At 37.9% G+C, this 18,965-nt stretch overlaps 1 protein-coding gene and 1 long non-coding RNA gene across 4 annotated transcripts in view; one reads left to right on the top strand and one right to left on the bottom strand.

The window, feature by feature from the left end:
• Positions 1 to 442: 442 nt before the first annotated feature.
• LOC133448376 (uncharacterized) lies at positions 443 to 3,994 on the top strand. Its single transcript, XR_009782965.1, has 4 exons — positions 443 to 700; positions 1,070 to 1,505; positions 1,597 to 1,749; positions 1,838 to 3,994. It is a non-coding gene; the product is annotated as an uncharacterized LOC133448376 (long non-coding RNA).
• Positions 3,995 to 16,505: 12,511 nt separating this feature from the next.
• The window catches only part of slc16a1a (solute carrier family 16 member 1a), a 47,932-nt gene continuing 45,472 nt past the window's right edge, over positions 16,506 to 18,965 (bottom strand). For all 3 annotated transcript variants that reach the window (XM_061726826.1, XM_061726825.1, XM_061726824.1), the window contains 3 exons: positions 18,557 to 18,700; positions 17,647 to 18,420; positions 16,506 to 17,536 (listed from right to left, as the gene is read on the bottom strand). In XM_061726826.1, the coding sequence (XP_061582810.1) occupies positions 17,301 to 17,536; positions 17,647 to 18,420; positions 18,557 to 18,700 (1,154 nt within the window). In that variant the 3' untranslated portion in view covers positions 16,506 to 17,300. The remainder of the gene's footprint in view (positions 17,537 to 17,646; positions 18,421 to 18,556; positions 18,701 to 18,965) is intronic.

Genomic DNA, 18,965 nt, shown 5'->3' with positions numbered 1-18,965 from the left:
TCATGCCTGAGCTCCTCTCACTTCCTGATTAGTGGTGTTTTGTCAGTGTTGAGTGTTGTCCTGCCTTCATTGCCCTTTGATCAACTGCTGTTGCTGATATCAGAGTGTAATTGTATATACTACATAAACATTGTCCTTTCATTTCATGCTAACTTGGAAAACACATTATTGTTTATTATTTGTCTTTTACTATAGTCTTTTACTATTTGTCTATTAACTTTCTTGCACAGATCTAAAACCAATTCTACTTGTCAATAAACCTTTTTTTTTTTTTACTATGTTTACATTCAGCACTGACACTGACAATCCACAAACACGAGCACACATAGCCAGGTCAGACAACTTCCCTGAATAAAGAAGAAGAAGTGAAGCCAAAATAAACATTTATTTAAATGAAAAAAAAAAAAAAAAAAAAAAAAGTTAAAGCTTTTGGGCGGTGACATCTCCTCTATGAAGGCCTGTAAAACGCATTTGAGCGGGAGAGGTTGAGCTTTGGACTGGTTATAGCTGTGTCTTTTGTCTCCTTGGTAACAAACAGAAGAGGAAGTTCACAGAGCACCGCCTTGCCCACGTTTATCTGTTTCAACACCTCATAATTATTCCTTAAACTGTGCCAAGATTTTGTAGGAAGTTGAAAGTCAGCGATCTCATGGAGGCAAACGCGGAATCCAGGACCTGAATTAAGTTAGGACAGAAGAAGGTAAAATGTTTCTTTTTTTTAAAACTAAACAGCTCCAAGTTTGACGAATGTTGTCAAATTACAGAAATGTTTGGCCTTATTCAAGCTGAGAGTGAGACTGAGTTTTTATAAATTAACATATCTACAAAAGGTTAGGGTTAGTGGGAAAGCCGTTTTTTATGTTTTCTTGTGTATAGTCATATTTTGTAAGATGAAACTCATCTGGTGCCCATATTTTATCATGATTTTTAAAATGTATTATATTTGAGCCATCTATAATAGCGTTTTTCATGAAAAGATTGATTATTTTATCTGTGTAGATTTTTTTATTTTTTTTTATATATCCCTGTTAAAGCAGGCTTCCTCAGCCCACGTTTTGCATCCCTACAGGACTTGATTGCCACGGATATGATCTTTGGTCCCCTGACTTGTCTTTTGATGTTTTCGTTTGCTATGGCAAATCAAAACTCCACACAATTAACTACTATGCCAACTCCCTCTAACTCTGCTGTACCTGCAACTGTTATCTTAAACTTCACTGAAAGGAAAAGGCATAAAACCAGCACAAAGTTGGACAATGGAGGACTGACCAGCACAGAAGCCACAACTGAGAGGACAGGTCAGACTTCTCAGTCAGAAACAGAGACTACATCACTGAAGACCTCAACACCAAGATCGCAAACTCCTTCATTCACTTCACTGACAACACAAGCAATCCATACCATAACAGGTTACCTGAGTACATCCAATCCTTCAGTTTTTCAAACAGAAAATTCTTCTCAAATCGTCAAAATAACCATGAATGCAGGGAGCCAAACCACACAAGGTGAGCACTAAGATCCACCTTCTGCTTTTCTGAGTTTTCTCTATCATTTACAAGCTTATTGTAATTTCATTCTTTCTTTTTGTGCCAGTAGGTTTACAACTTAACATATCAGAAAAGAATATGACAATTATCTTCGGTTTTGTGCTTGGAGTGTTTGCTGTGGCGCTGGTTATTATTATGTTTGACAAATGCAAACATAAAATTCAATTCGTGCATCGACCTCTGAACAGCGCGGATGACCCAGGTAAGACTTTCTCCTCTGTCACATCGTACATACAAACAATTTAATTGCTTAGGAGTAGATAAAAACAAATAACATGCAATTTCTACAGCTGGTTTTGTTGTAGGGGATGTTTCTGGAGGACTTTATGACGACCATCCGATCTTTGATAATGTACCACCAACTCCTGTGGACCAGTCTCAGTTTCGCCTCGAGTTGTTTCAGTAAAGGGACACCATTGCTCCTACTATTCAACGTGCCATGTATTAATAAGAATAATCACAAGACTGAAACTTCACTCATACGCAAAATAACATTTTCACAAGGTGAAATTGGTAACAGAGGAGAAAATAGTAAAGGCTATAACATCCAAAGACAACAGTGACATTTTTTTAAACATAACTTTCATTATGTCACTACTACAATACATAAATATGTAGAAAAATATTTAAGACTTTTTCCCACATTAACAACATAAACCTAGGTAAAGTCAACAATGTTTCATTTGAATCAAAGTAAACTCATTCTGTGCAACAGCACCTTTCTTTTCGCAAAGTCTTTAAAAGCATTGTGGGTACCGCCACAGTCACCTAAGCTATACTTCCAAAGCAGAACTGTATGAACTCCAAAGTGTAAAAAAAATAAAATGATATTGGTACATTTGATCCTTATCTATCAATTTCTGTCAAACCCTAAAGACACCTATGCCAGTCAGTGATATTGTTAACACTGTTTATCTGCCCTGTAACTGCAATAGTTAGGCAAAAATCTTTTCATTGCACTTCTTTTTTTGATCACTGCCAATAACAGCAGTCCAACCAGCATCTCTAATTCTTTTCATTGCAGCCAACTTCGACGAGTTCCCAGCTGATTTACCATCGACTGGGCTCTGAATCTGAAAATAAATACTTTTTTTTTTTAAATGAATAAAGAAATAAATTGCCAAATAAATTAACTTCAAATAAACTGATCTACTACTGTGGTTATGTTACCTTCTTGAAGATATTGCGTTTGGACTGTGGAGCAGAAACATTTCGTTTTGGCACCTTTGCAAACATCTATATAAACAAGAGGATCACATTAACTTTTGAATTTGTCAAATTTAGCAAGTCCTAGAAAGCAACAAAGTTTAACATATTTCTGAGAATGAATACATCAACCAATAATAGCAGGACATACCAAGATATCCATATGATCAGAGCTGTCGGACTTAAGTTCAAGCTCTATGGCACTCTTGCCCCATTGTGGAGCCTTTCCATTAGAGGGAGGAGTCCTTATTCTGTACGACTGTAAAGGAATTCACAGAGGAATTGCCAGGGTAAAAAAAACATGCATATATTTGTTTATTGCAGAAAATGTCAGAATAATAATAGAATAATATTGATGATGATGATGATGATGACATAATACTTTGATCTTCAATGCTCCAATGCTGCTTTTAGCCTTATTTCCAGTTTTCTTGTCCTGAATGTCCTATAATGCAAACTTAATGTCAGTCTGATTATTATAATTACATAATGACATGTCCTTATAATTATCTTATTGTTTTATCTTACTTTTATCAACAACTAATCAAACTAACAAGCACCTTTAAGTGTAGTTTATGAATATATTAAACAGCTTTCAACCTTCATATTTTGTGTTCCATAAGGGGTCTTGAATGATTCAGAAGCCTTAAAGGTATTGTGACATCATTTTTAACATGCTTTTAACACTATTAAAAGTCTTGGCCAACATCCCTCAAATGTGTCTAAAAGAGTGTAACAAGAAAAACTTCACTCTAGTACTCCATTCCTGGCTTTTTATTACAGTGTTTTTTTGCACCGTGAAAAACGCTTCCTTTTCCCCCTTTCCTGTCAATCATTGCGCCGCTCCTCCTCCAAACCTCCTCCTCCTCCAGCCATACGCTCACAGCGGCGTCGGAGAGTTAAACCGGGAGCGACAGGCGAAGCATGCACGGAAAAGCAGCACGGCGAACCACAGCAAACAATCATAAAAATAAAGGCATGTAAATAAAGTGTCCCCTTATCTTAAGTCCAGTCAGTGGCCGCGGGTCTTCTTAGCAGTTTTCCTCCCGGTGATGAGAACAAAAGAGGCTCTAAACAGCTCCGTGTTAAGCCTGATTTATGGTCCGCGTTAAATCGACGCAGAGCCTACGCCGTAGTGTTCAGCGTACGGTGCGCGTCGCCGCGTAACCCTACGCCGTAGGCTCTGCGTCGGTGTAACGCGGAACCATAAATCAGCCTTTATGGTGCGCTGGAGAGGAGCGGAGGCAGGGAGCTGGGTGGAGGGGGCGGTGATTTAGCGGATCGTTACGTAACGATCCGCCACCAAACCAGATGCGCCGTTTTTGCATAGTTATGCGGAAAATCCCAGAAAGCACACAATACACTGAATGTTAAAAGTTAGTTGTTTTTTGGGTGTAATTGATGTCAAGACACCCAACAAAACACAAAAAATCAAGAAAAATGTGTTTTTCATGTCACAATACCTTTAAGAAAAGGAGAACAAAATGTGATTACAATAATTTCTTTCAGATCATTTAATAAAAGCCTACAATAACATCCTCATATTGTATTTGTTCATTGCTGCCACACTTCCTTCAAATGTGCATACACAGAAAATCCTTAGCTGGATCCTCTTTTATATTTGTTATACATCCAATCACCTATCTAAGTCAGCTCACTGTTGACTACAGTAAACATATTTTTGCTAAACAACTTATAGTTTTAAATAAGGATCTAAAGAATTATTTAAGTCTATTTAAAGCCATATCCAATGCATTTCCCTTCATTTTCAATTGCATATTGAAACTGTTATCATACAAAGTTTCTACATGCTCCCATGATAATTTAATTCCAGATAAGTGTTCTTCACCATACCAAGTTTATTTAAGCAATGAACAGTAGGCCTGAATAAAACAGACCAGTCACATTAACAAAGGTTACCAGATATAAGGCTAATGAACCAGTTGTTTGAATAACAATCCGAAGAACAACTTTTTTAAAGGTTCAAGTCAGTAAGTGATCATTTGAATTCAAATCCAACTCAACAACTAAGATACTCATGAGACAAAACATGAGAAAATGCTTCTTCTGTCTAAAAGTTTTGATAGATAAAACTCACAACCTTCATAAGAACTGGAGTATTCACACCATTGCTGTCAGAGGGAGTTTTCCTGGTCTTTGGGAAGTCAAATATGCAACTCTTTGAAGAATTCTCTGGAGTATCAAGGCCTCTCCCCTCTTTGTAGTTTGAGGCAGCTGACTAGAATGTAGAAGATGATTTCATTGTTAGGTAAAAATGATGAGAGATCAGGCTCAGTTGGTTTATTATGGTGTAATATCTGTGCATAAATCCTGAGGGTGAAACACAGCTTTCTAAGCACAGAAAAAAAGTAATTTGCAAGCACATAATTATATTTTGAAAATATTTTTTTTCCTCCACACAAAGAATACCTCAATTTGAGTGTTTGAACGTCTATTCTTTAAGGAAAAAAAAAAAGATTTTACAGTCTCACAAATCCCTGCCTACACTCAACTCTATACGCACACTGAGTCCTTGATGTGACAAAAAAAAAACAAGAAAAGAAAAAAAATGTCATTTTCTGGACCAAAGCAGTAGCAAGTGCTAAAAATGTGTCCGTGCTGCTTCTCATTGCTAGCTATTGTATATTACTGTAAGCTGATACTTCAAAAAGGTCCTCAATGACTATTAGCTACTGGCTTTCTGAGACACTAAGGTGTAGAATGATATTACTGCTGAGAGCAAATGGCATTTTTTAAAAGGAACAAAATACACTTTTGTTTCCTCTGTTTGACACCGTCTTAGGAAAGAGAATCAAAATCTTTTCAAAGAAAAATATCTACATTTGTTGCATACTCAGGATTTTGGCACAGATTTTATACTAAAGCTTTTTGATAATTTTTTTATACCTTGTCCCTTCGTGTTGATGACTGGGTCATTTCAACAGCAGACATTTCTTTCATCAAATCTGTAGGTTTTCCTAAAGACAGCGGGCCACTACAATATGAACTCATATAATAAATCATAACTTTGTCATGCCATATCCAATTAACTTCAAACTTTGTAAAGATATTTTTTATTGTGATGTAAAAACATCCTGTGGATTTCAGCGACGTAGCTTTAACATACACTTAGAAACATACATTTGTCATAAAGTCGAGATTTAAGCGAGATCGTTGAAACTGCATATCCTATCATGCATTGCGACCTGAACTTCCGCAGTACGGCAGTCCAATCACAAACCAGATTATCCGTTGTTACTCCTTAACCAGAGACGTTTTATAAACGAGACACCCAGGCCCCCGGTCTCGCACTCAGCAGGCACGCCAATTTTTCCCAGTGGCCAGCTGCGGTACTGCAACAAAAAATCCCATGGGGCCCAGAAAGCTTTTTTCCCATAGGCCGCAATAATAAAAGAGAAGCCTCTAAAACTGTTCACAGGACACCTCCAGCTGTAATCACCGTTAATTACTAATCTTTGTATTCTATATTTTTAAGTCATGGACTTTATATCCGTCAAAAATGTTTTCTAACGGCCAGAAAAGTCAAAGAAAAGTCTCTTTCTGGGCGTGACGTCACGGCTGTGTCTGTGCACTCCATGGATGTATTATATTAATATATATTATATAATTATATTATATTAATACATTAATAATATATGTAATAATATACATGTAATTATATACATTAATTGATATATTATATTAATACATGTTATATTAATACTTGCGTCATTGCCCCGGGGCATGATGGGAGGCCCCAGAGCATCATGGGAGGTGACTCAACTGCGCATGCTCTATGGGCCCCATAACGCGGAAGTAAACCCGGAAGTCAGGAACTTTTTTCGGCGTATGCGCTAGGTGAGCAATTCACATTGAAATGAACGGCAGCCATTTTCCTGTCTCGTATCCAGTTATTTTAATAGATCCATGGAGACACCCCACTACGGTTCGGTTTCCTGTATCTGTGTCACGTGGGTTTCCCCACTCCCCTGCCCCTTTAGGAGACTAACAGCAGGTCCTGAGTCTATTGAGTCCTATGGGAAAAGTGAAGCACAGATTATTACCAATTCCTTCGCCCCATAGTAACCTTAGTAAATATGGGACCCATTTTTCAAAAGCCATATATCTTCTGAACATTCTGACACCAAAATGGCAATTTTCAGACCAACAAATTAGGAGAAAATGAACTTTGTTTGAGACCTGTCTCTGTCTGAGCAACACACTCTCGTGAGATTTGGCAATACATAGCTCTCCTCAGAGTCCTCGGTCACTGCAGAACTGCCAACGTCGTTTTCTGATTGGATAAACTGAAATTTAAGACTAAAATAAAACTTGCTTCTTTGCTTAATAATACTGTTACTGTTATTGTTGAAGTCTTTTTGGAAGGGAAAAAAAGAATATTAGACTGATCAGATGATCTTGTACTGGGTTGATATCAGACAAAGGTAGCAGATAAAAAAAAACAAGCGACAAAATAAGGCGCAAATATTAAAGTTGTACTGTATCTAGTGTTGTCCATCCACACACACACACACACACACACATTCACAACACTTCCAAAACTATGTGGGGAGAGGGGCGACCACACCCACTTAGGAGACAGTCCAGTGTATACCATTTCATACCATTGGCAGAAACGGTAATGCGTGATCTTCTGTACAGAGTATCTTTGCCTTAACCATATGGAGGATTTTTTGTGCCAAAATTAAATAAATAAATACATCATTAATTAATTAAAATACAATTCATTTTAAGTAAAAATATATATCTATTATTTCAGCATTTAATTAATTAATGACACATTTAATTAATGATTTCGTGTTGCTGAATCATGAAATGTAAATGTAAAACTGTCAGTTTCACTCGTCAAACTCAGTTTGTTGTATTTTGTATTTTGTATTTTAATTAATTAATTACATATTTCATTCTAATTTTAATTAATTAATGACACATTTAATTAATTAATGATATATTTAATTCCCATTTTAATTAATTAATGATGTATTTATTTATTTAATTTTGGCACAAAAAATCCTCCATAGATGCATTTCAAAAAATAAGTGGCACTGTTTTTTTTTTCCCTGCTATTTCACACCCAAGCCGCTAGGTGGCGCATCGCGTTGGTGGTACCGGATAGTAAGCGTTCTTAGGACGTAGAAAAAGTAATCTCCTGCCGTGGAAACTGGGAGCCGTGTCTACTATTCTCTATCACTGGTAATTTAAATATACTATATTGGTGTACATGCTAGAGTTTATTGTCGTTTGCCAGATTGTTTGGTACAAGTTGATCTGACAAACGTTTTGCGAATATATGTTGTAATTGAGATACAGAGCCGTGTGTGGGGAAAATAAGACATTCCCACCGAGGAGGAGGGGGGGTAGATGCGCAGGAACATTACACGGAGGAAAAAAGTTAAGAAAAGATGAGCAGGAGAGGTCATAAAAAAGCAGAAGGGCTTATAAGCTCGCCCCTCCTAAAAACAATAATTAACAAAACCATATAAGCACAAAACATAGGCCTATACCAGTGGTCCTCAACCTTTTTTCAGTGATGTTCCCCCTGTGAAATATTTTTTCAGCCAAGTACCCCCTAACCAGCGCAAAGCGCTTTTGGTTGTAAAAAAAAAATACCTAAAACAGAGCACTGTGCCATCAGTAACTGATTTATTAAACATAAAAATATTGCTGCTATGCTTCAACCACGACTCCATCGTTGGTCCAAGTGATTGACAGGTGAAGCCACGTGGCATTTAACAGGTTAGGTGGAACCATCCTGGTGTGGGGGATACTGCGGTTTTAGGATAATACGTTGAATAGCCTACTCCTGAAGATAAAATTAATTTTATGAATTTAGACTTATATTTTCCTCAATTAATTATGAAATATTTATTTTTAAGGATTTTTGCATGGATGCTACTTTTTAAATATATGTATATTTTAAAATCTCACGTACCCCCTGGAGTGCCTTCACGTACCCCCAGGGGTACGCGTACCCCCATTTGAGAACCACTGGCCTATACAGTGTAACTGATAACTCAGAGTTATACAATACTTCAGAATACAATTAAATAGCTGAGAAACATATTTGAATAATGGTGAATGAAAAACACAGATATATTAAAAATCTATAAACTTTTTTTTCAGCTTTCTTTTGAATGCAGATAATGTTGAGCATGTTTCACTTAGATGTTTTAAACTGTTCCACAGCACAACACCTTGATACATAAATGAAAATTTAGCAACTGCGGTTCTACAGAAGGGGATATGCAAATCATTCCTTTTCCTTACTCCTTGTGGAGTATGAATGATAATAAGAATTAAACTCAAAATAATTATGAAAATGTCTGGGTAAAGTTAACGGAGAGCATAGCTATGACTTTATACATCAGGATTCCTGTTTGATACTTATAATATCAATTTTAGCATTTGCTGAATTATGATTCTTATTTTTATTCTTAAAGATGATAAAATTAGACTTTGTAACATTGAGTGATAGTTTGTTTAACTGAAACCACTGAGTACAGTGAATGAGCCCTGAATTAGCCTTATCAATGAGTGAGTCAGGGTTAGTGTCAGTAACAAGAAAATTGGTGTCATCAGCAAATAAGATAGGTGACAAAATACTAGATGCTTTAGGTAAATCATTGATGTATATCAAAAACAACAATGGACCCAAAATGGACCCTTGTGGAACTCCACATTTTAGAACATCCCGCTGTGACAATTTATCAATAAAAATGACATTGCTCTCTGTTGTGCAAATAGTTTTCCACCCATTGCAAAACTTTATTTTTAAAATCATAACGAGACATTTTTGATAATAAAGTTCGATAATTAACTGTGTCAAAAGCTTTTGATAAATATAAGAAAATTCCTAAAGTGTATTCATTTTTCTCAAAAGCATATAAAATCTTTTCTGTAAGATGCAAGAGAGCCATATAAGTAGAAAGATTTTTTTCTAAAACTATATTGATGCTCATTAGGGGTGTAACAATATATCGTGCAATGAAATTTCGTGATACAAAAACGTCACGATACGTGTCGTGGAGGTGACAAAGTGTATCGCGATATTGGGTTATTAATATTAATCTATTGTGTTGACTAGTAACGCGCATCCGACCGCGACTGTGACCGAGCGGACCAAAATCTTACTCCGCTCAGAAGAAACTAGTCCCGTTTTGAGAGAGAGTTAAGCCGTACCTTATTAAATTAAACCTTTTTTGGGTCGTGAGTAGGATAAACACAGGACAACTTTTGCGTGAGTTTGAGTGTACTTTAATGTCCCTCAACAGTGTAGGATTTTAGAACATCAACACAGCACCCACTGTATCACTCCGCCCAATCTAAAACATACTAACAACTACAGATAAACTGACTAGTGTAATTATAGTCCCTGATTTACAGAATATAAAGAATATATTTATAAATTAATAAACCCTGAATTACCAAAATAACCTTCTTAATAAAAATAAATCTCCTCTTACACTTATAAGGTGAGCATGAATCAATCTTTTTTATGATGTAAAATTGTATGTATTTATTTACTTTTATTTATTTATTTAATTTTAGTTGTTACATTTCTGGAAAAGAAAAAAGTCAAATCATACATGAGAGAAACTATTCAGTTTGTGGCAACATATTTTTACTTGTATGAAACTGAAGATGCATAATGCAAACCTGACATTTACTTTTATTTCAGTTTGTGGAAAAGGGTTGGATTGGTTTTCTCTTTAAAACTTAAACAGTTATAAAGCATTACAAACTGTAACAATAGGGCAAACGCACAGCATTGTTTTGTATTTTGTGTCTTTCAAATAAAAGACCATTTTTTTCCAGTCATATGTTCCTCATTCAAAGTTGTTAAAAAAATACTGCTATAATATCGTATCGTATCGTTATCGTGACCTCAATATCGTGTATCGTACCGTATCGTGAGATTAGTGTATCGTTACACCCCGATGATTAAATTATTTATATATATATATATATATATATATATATATATATATATATATATTAGAGGTGGGTGCAATTCATCGATGTGTCGATGCATCGCGATGCGTTTTGGAATCGATTAATTACATTTTTTTTTTTTTTTTTTTTTAAGTTATCCTATCCAGATTCCAGCCTGAATAAGCTGCTGAATCATTTCATTTTCAAGAATGCACATTTCTTATTGTTCACTTGAAATATGGCAGATATGTTTACACTAAATACATTTGATGGAAGTACATATATCTTGTTTACTTGAATTAATGAACTCATTAAATCCAGGGCTTGACCGTTTTCAGTGTTTTCCGCCAATAGAGAGGGCTCTCATGCAAGTGCAGCTTTCCCTGGTCAAAGTTAAGTAAGTCAAAGAGCAAATGTTCACATAGTCATAAAATACATATATAAATAAATAAATAAATAAATATATATATATATATATATATATATATATAAATAAATAAATATATATATATATATATATATATATATATATATATATATATATATATATATATATATATATATGGTCTACGCATGTATCTACGCTTTTGTAGCTTGGATCAAACAAGTTTTATTTTACCTTTCTTCAGGTATTAATTTATATTAAATGGACGGACGCTTTACAAATGGATAAAGTTACACTCTGAAAGGCTTTTTCTGAAAAATATTTAGACAATTTCCATTCTGAATGTCAAAATAAATTGACTTGTTAGATTTGTATTGTCTATAGTGTGTTCTTTTTTAACTGGCAAAGGTGGCAAGAACAGTTTTTGAAATGTATAAAGAAAACAATATAGCAACAGGAGGTCCTGTGTGCCGCAAGAAAGAGTTGTTTCAACATCAATGCCGATCTTTAAAGAGCAGCACAGCTCCAACACAAGAAGGAAATCAATCATCAAGAACAGTACATTTGATGTATTCACATTTAAATCAAACCACACTTGAGTTTGTTTGAGATTGTTGACTGTTCTTAAAAATGCATTATTCCATCAGTGACTGGAGTCACATTATGGTACTCTGCGTAGTAGTATATTGATGCACTGTGATGGGCAGTGCCTGCTTTATAAAGTCGCGCTAACCAACCAACTTCTGTTTCAATTGAAATTTCCAGTTGTATCTGTGAGATTATTTCACCAGTGTGTGTATGAGGGAAACATTTTCAAGAGTTTGGTTTCATGTGTTTATGAACGCTTATTCATAGTTTATAACTGCATTTCGTATGAAAGGAAGTCCAACTCTTAGGCGTTTTATTCTCTAACTTACCTCCTTCAGCATTCTCAAGTCCACGTCGTTGTCCACCACTTCCTGAGGCTGAACAGCGTTTACCTGGCCGCGGGGTACCAACAAATTGAAGGTAAAACCTCGGTCTCTCTTCATCCTAATTAAGAATAGGTATTGCTGTAATTATCCCTTTACAAACCTGTTCTTTAAATAAAAGACACGTGAGGCGTATGGTAAAATGTGCCGACTTTCATTTAGCTGAAATGAATTAATGTCTAATTGGCTACGCCCGTTAGCTCGGAATTTGTTTTTAAGCTTCAGAGGTTCTTAAGTTTTACTTGAAAATGAATTTGCATTCAGCTGGATAGTTTGGCGTAAATTCCCAACGAAAAAAAAAAGAAGAAAAGCAATAGAGCAGAACGCTACTTTGGTGTAAAATAAATGTGACAATTAACCTCACAGAATTAACCTTGCAGAATACAAAAACTGCAGAATTGCAGAATACAAAACTGATTTTCACGTTGTTTTTTTCTGCAAATGTCATACATCTACAGTAACAGTAATAGAATATTCTGGCATGTAAGTAGTATAGGTAGGCTATTTAGCATGATACACAATATATATATATATATATATATATATATATATATATATATCATTGGTTGTCCATCGATGATGACGTCCACTTATGTCCTTAGCGGTGGGTTGGTTGGTGGCTAAAGAGCCCTATCCTGGAACCACAGATTTTATTGCAGGTAGGGCCTGTGTAGGTTGTAGTTGTAGTAGTGTTACTGGCAGTCAAGGGTGTGTTTCTCCTGAATCTCCGTTGTTGCCTCCTGGCAGTCCTGTCCTCCTCCAGCCTGTGTGTACCTTCATGGCAGTGCTGCCGCCACAGGTCGAGGTCAGCAGTCTCAAAGTCCTCAGGCCTGATCTTACACTTCCTCAGTGAGGTGTTCAGTGATCCTTATACCTTACTGGGCCCACCTATCAGGCGCCGTCCATGGTGTAGCTGGCCATACAGTATTCTGCGAGACAGTCTGTCTTCGGACATCCGGATGACATGTCCGAGCCAGCGCAGTTGGTGCTGAGTGATCATGGCCTCAATACTCCTGCAGTTGGTCTTGGCAAGTATTTCAGTATGAGGCACATGATCACGCCAGGTGAGGCCAAGGATACGCTGGAGGCAACCAATATGGAAGCGCTCCAGGGCCTTGATGTGACGGTTATATGTGGTCCAAGCTTGGAGATGCGCCACAAGAGCACAGTTGTCTGCATTCTGCAGCTCAAGGACCCGCTCTCTGGATAGCTTAGTGGTTGCTTGGAGTCTCCGAATGTTAAAAGAGGTTTCCATCCAACCTGTAATCCACTGCAACACCAATGCTAGACTCGAGTTCTTTATGGAGAACGTGGGTAACAAAGAGTTTTTAGAGTGCCACAGGTGTTGCGCAGTCCTCAATAGCACTACTTGGCTGTAGGAGGGTGGATTCCAGTGGCAAGGAAAACCCAAGAAGACCAGCACCCTCCCCAGTTGCAGGCAGCAGCTGGTTCCTCAGTCTGTCGAGTCCCGCCTACGCGTTCTGCCATCACGTTGCTTTTCTCTCAGGGTGTGCTCCCCTAGCCTTTTGTCTTCCAAGACTAACCCACAGGGCAGCGAGGTTGTCTTTTGAACCAATCTTAGTCTGACCCGTCCCCTAGCACCTGTTTGCCTTGGGAGACCCTACCAGGGGCATTGAGCCCCAGACAACATAGCTCCTAGGATCATTCGGGTGCTCAAACTCCTCCACCACGATATGGTGGCGGTTCAAGGAGGATACATATATATATATATATATATATATATATATATATATATATCTCAGTGTTTCCCCTAGAATCTTTTTCAGGCCCGGTGGTACCCACCGAAAAAACCCTAAAAAGACGAGGCGCGTGGGACGGCATATTGGAAATGTGACATGCAGCAATATAACAATTAAAAATCATTGTAGGCCTATATTGCTGAATTACTGTATATCACTTCAATGAAATCATTAGGCTTAATCTAATCTTTAACCAAAGTTGCATGGGCCTTAAAGGCTGCAGTGTGCTGGTCTGACCCCATATGAGCATTGAGCACATCTTTTCTATGCATTTCAGAGGGGATCTCTATGAAAACCCTCTGGGATGGTCCTCTTTTAACGGGCTGCTTGTGCTGATGGCATATGCGACAGAACATCCCTATTCACAATTGAGATTATATCAGTTGTAAATAATTTAAACATTGTAGAAGATTTTTCTTTTTCCCGTTTTGTTATAACAGAGTTACATGCATTTGACAATGCCTGGGGAAAAAATTAACCTTTAGTGGTTCTAGTCATCATTATTGCTTACCAAAAAAAGAAGCTCAATCAGAACAAAAATGTAAGCTAAACAACAAATTGGAAATTTACCATGGGGAGTGTGGTACAACCAAGGGCTGTATTTATGGTTATTAAGCCATTCGGGATCACAGCCAGATGTTCTGTGTTTAGATGCGTTGTTTTTTACCGGGTCACCAGTCGGACGGGGGTCGGCAGTCGGACCGGTGTTAGCGACGGTAAAGGCTGATTTACGGTTCCGCGTTACACCAACACAGAGCCTACGCTGTCGATTTAACGCGGAACCATAAATCAGGCTAAGCTGCAGTCTGTCTGCGCTGATCACTGACACACCGGGTTGGAGCGGATTTGGTCAGGATGTTTAAACTGTATTTTGTGATTAATAAGCACAGTTTTTAATTATTTTGCTTTGGATCAATGTAGCAAATAAAATCGTTCGGACCATCCAGCTCCTCAAACATCAGTTACGTGTTTCACGTGAGCAAAACGAAAGTCAAATCAGCAAAACGTCAGTTTGCTGGATGAAATATATTAATTCCTGATAAAATAAGTTTGTTAGTGCACAGCTCTGCTCCTGTACTCATGTAAGGGTAATTGAGCAGCCCCCCCTCTCCACTGCAATCTGCCCCTCTTTCTCCCATCTCACCTGCACCTGTCATTGTTTCCTCTGTTGCCTCTGTTACTCTCCCTTCCTCTATTTCCCGTGGCTCCGGAGTCTGGCAGAAAAAATTCTTTATATTATGTCGTTTGTCGCCCGCAATATTTTTTCTTTTTTTTGACGGCGCCATAGTTGGCTAGCTACAAACTCTATACATCCCATAATGTATAATAATATGCCCGCGCTCTCAGCAGCGGTACTTGCATCATTACTAGGCAAAGAAGCAGGTTAACTCACGTTGCAGAACAGCGCAGTGCGGACTAAACGTGAATGATCATTGATTTATGAATGGATAGATACGCCGCTTATTTTTGGCATATTACATTTTTTTTTAGTCCTGGCGGGGGGTTTCGTTGGCCTGGCATTCCCGCCATGCCTATACAATGGTAGGGGAAACACCCTATATAATACACACACATACAGTACATGTACAAACACGACTATATGATAGAGAAGCAGAAGCAGATTGTGTAAAACTCAGCTATTTTAATAATATGAAGAAACGATGATAAACATATATCCATATATATCTATGTATATCCATAAATATCTCCATATAATATATATATATATGTATATATATATATATATATATATATATATATATATATATATATATATATATACATATATACACACACACATTAATCTCTCTCTTTAGAGCTGGGTATTATCACTGACTTCCCGATACGATTCCGATACACTAGGTCCCAAGTCGATACGATTTCTGATACGATATCAATATTCTAGTTACAATACCAATTTTGCTTTGGCAATGGAAGGGATTCTCAAAAAAAAAAATTTAAAAAAATCGAGGGGCACGGTGGCGCAGCTGGTAGGGCAGCCGTCTCACAGCAAGAAGGTCCTGGGTTCAATTCAAAGAAGCAGCTTGCTCACTCCTCAAGTAAGGAGGAGACTTGGGCTCAGTGTAGGGGCTGCCGGGGTTGAGCACTGGGTGATAAAATTGGGAAAAAAAGGATTTTGATTTTGAGAAGAAAAAAAAAAATATATATATATATATATATATATATATATATATATATATATATAGTGGCTACAAAGGTGGGCTTGTGTCTGGAGGGCCCTGGTTCAAGCCCTGGAATGGCAACCATCTTGGGCCCTTGAGCAAGGTCTTAACCCTAATTGCTCCATGGTGTGTCTCTCAGATGGAAGTCTTTGGCAATGTGGTTGCAGCCTTATTTTTAGATTTTTTTTAAATTTATTTTATCCCTGGTCGCAATTGTTCACAGATTTGTACAGGAATACGCGGCACAGTGCTCTGGCATCTTCAATACTGTTCTGTCTCATGTTCATGCGTCGTATGGGTAGGATGACCAGTCCAAGATGGCGTCAGTATTTCTCGCGCCCCAGCGGTCGATGAGGCGTCTATGTATATATGTCTATGGTTAGAGCCGTTAAAACCTCAATTTTTTGTCTTTCACCTTTTGTGTTGGAACATATTGGTCTTCAATATGATGGTCTTCAACTCTGAGATTGATGAGAAACAGAAAACTCAGTCTCGTTAAATGGTATTTAAATGGTTTATTCGACTCCGACTGGCATGGGTTCATATGTACAGACTAGGCTACTATGTAATTCACCATTATTGGCACATCTTCCCATCTTGGTAACAGACAAAGTATTGGATAAAGACAATAATAGTTGACAAATCATAATACAAACTGAACCCACCCCTCCACCCTCTTCTCCCACAATCAAACAAAAAGGAAAAAAAAAGAAAAGTGAATGAACAAAAAGGCAGCAGGGCGGATTCTTGAAAACCTTAGTCCACTGCACCACGAGGTCCCTGGGGCAAGGAAACTGAAGGACAGTGTAATTATACACACACGCAAAAAAAAACCCTAACAAAAAAACAAAAAAAAGTTAAATACAAAGATCAAGATCTACACTAGTGAAAAATAGTTACAAATTTAAAAGTTAAAACCTACGGTATCTATAAAGGTCTTCAGTAAAAGGTATATTTCCTGACTATAAAGAAATGCTATATCATGAAACTAACAAAATGCTAAGAAAACTTGGACAGCAATTTGTCTTAATGTAAATATAAGGATGTATTTGATGTGGGTTTATTTGAGTTTAAAGGGATTTAATAGGCGTGTTAATATTTAACACAGTTGTAAATTAGTCCATGATTTCACTGGCAGGCAGCAAAAACAGCACAATGAAAAAGAAGGGGAATGTGCTTGTGAAGTATTTCAACATAGGAATCCTTTTTCATGGACGTACACCTCGCTGAGAACATTACACTTCTTGACAAAAAAAAAAAAAAAAAAAAAAAGTAAGCTGGCACGATGCAGAGCACTAGACAGAGTCTTCTGTGTTCCTGGCCTCTACCCCCTCTTTGGCACCCTCGTCTTGGCCGGACATTTGTCCTCTAGCTCCCACTCTGGCTTGCCTCTCCTCCTCTTTTTTCTCCTTGTCCAGCAGTCGATAGTTGAGTCCCATGCCCGCAAACAGGAAGACACTGGATACGATGAGGATGATCCCACAGCACCGGTAAGTGTAATGATAATGGTTGTAGATGTCTTTGAACTTTCCTGTAAAAGACAAAAAAAAAAAAAGTCAGATTTCATCATTATTTTAGTTACTATTATCTTTAGTAACTACAAATACGTGACTAAAATGGCCTCTCATGGCGTGTACTCACCAAGCAGTGGGGGGCCTAACAACACTGGACCACACTCCACAATAGTGACCAAGCCAACAGCACTCGAGAAGCGCTGGGGTCCCACTAGATCCATCAAAGTCTCAAACAGCACTGAGCTCAGCCAGCCGAAAGCAAACCCGAAGAAGAGGGCATAAATGATAAAGCCTGTGTAGTCAACTGAGATTGGAGCTAAAACATGACATATGCCATTCATTAGTGCAGAGGCAGCAAAGAAGTACTGTATTCTGGGCCGGACCCACTTGGTGTTGGCCACCATGCCCATGGACGGGCGGGCGAACATGTCAACAAAAGCCAGGATGGAGAGTAAAAAAGCTGCCTTCTCTTTCGGGATATGTTCACTCTTGGCATAATTGGAGAGAAACACAAGTGGTGTAAAGAGTCCAAAAAACATGACAACATTGCCCACGATGTAGAGTAAAAATCCACGGTGTTTGAACAAAGTGAGGTCAATGAAGCTGTTAATGGTCTGCATTACAGTCCTGCTCTCAGTGGTCTTCTCCACAGGTTTGGGTTTTGGTCCTATAGGCCGCATGAGGGAACCTGCAACACAGCAGTTGAAGAGCATACCACCAAGGATCAAAAAACTTCCTCTCCAGCCAAACTGGTCAAAAAGCCAGGTGTTAAGGGGAGCCATAGTGGAGAGAAAGACTGGGCTCCCAGCCATAGCAAGCCCATTAGCAATTGGCCTCTTGTTGTAGAAGTACTTTCCAATCATTGTGAGGGCAGGGTTGAGGTTGAAAGCCAATCCCAAACCTTAAAGTATCAAAACGAAAAACAATTGTAAGCATATACTTAAGGCAGATTCATGTAAAAACTTTTAAAAACATAACAGTGTACAGCTGAAAAAAGTAGGCAAGTCATGACAACAAGTATTTAGTGTTCTACATACCTCCTACTATGCCAATGCAAAAGTACAAGGCTTCAACAGAGTTGCAGAAAGAGGCAGCAATAAGGCCTATTCCAGACAGGCATCCTCCTGCCATCATCACAGGACGACTGCCATATTTGTTAACTAGGATGCTGCTGATGGGACCTGAGCAGAAAACACAATACATAGGCAGTTAAAGAAACTTGATGCTGAAAGAGTGTGATGGTCTGTCGTGCAGTTATAAATTTAACCAGCAGGTGGCACTAGTGCCACAACTCACACTCGCAGCTCCTGCAATCATGTGTCAGTTGTGTCAGTGCTGCACTGCAGTAGATGTGTTCTCATGCCATTAATAATGTGATCCGTTCAGAAAATCCTGAAACACTGCAATAAGTTGATCGAGTCAATCATTTATAAACTTTGTTGTTTT

Source organism: Cololabis saira, chromosome 8, assembly GCF_033807715.1.
Source record: "Cololabis saira isolate AMF1-May2022 chromosome 8, fColSai1.1, whole genome shotgun sequence".
Lineage (NCBI taxonomy): Eukaryota > Metazoa > Chordata > Actinopteri > Beloniformes > Belonidae > Cololabis > Cololabis saira.
The sequence above is the reverse complement of the archived record's forward strand: the minus strand, read 5'-3'. Positions and strand labels throughout refer to the sequence as shown.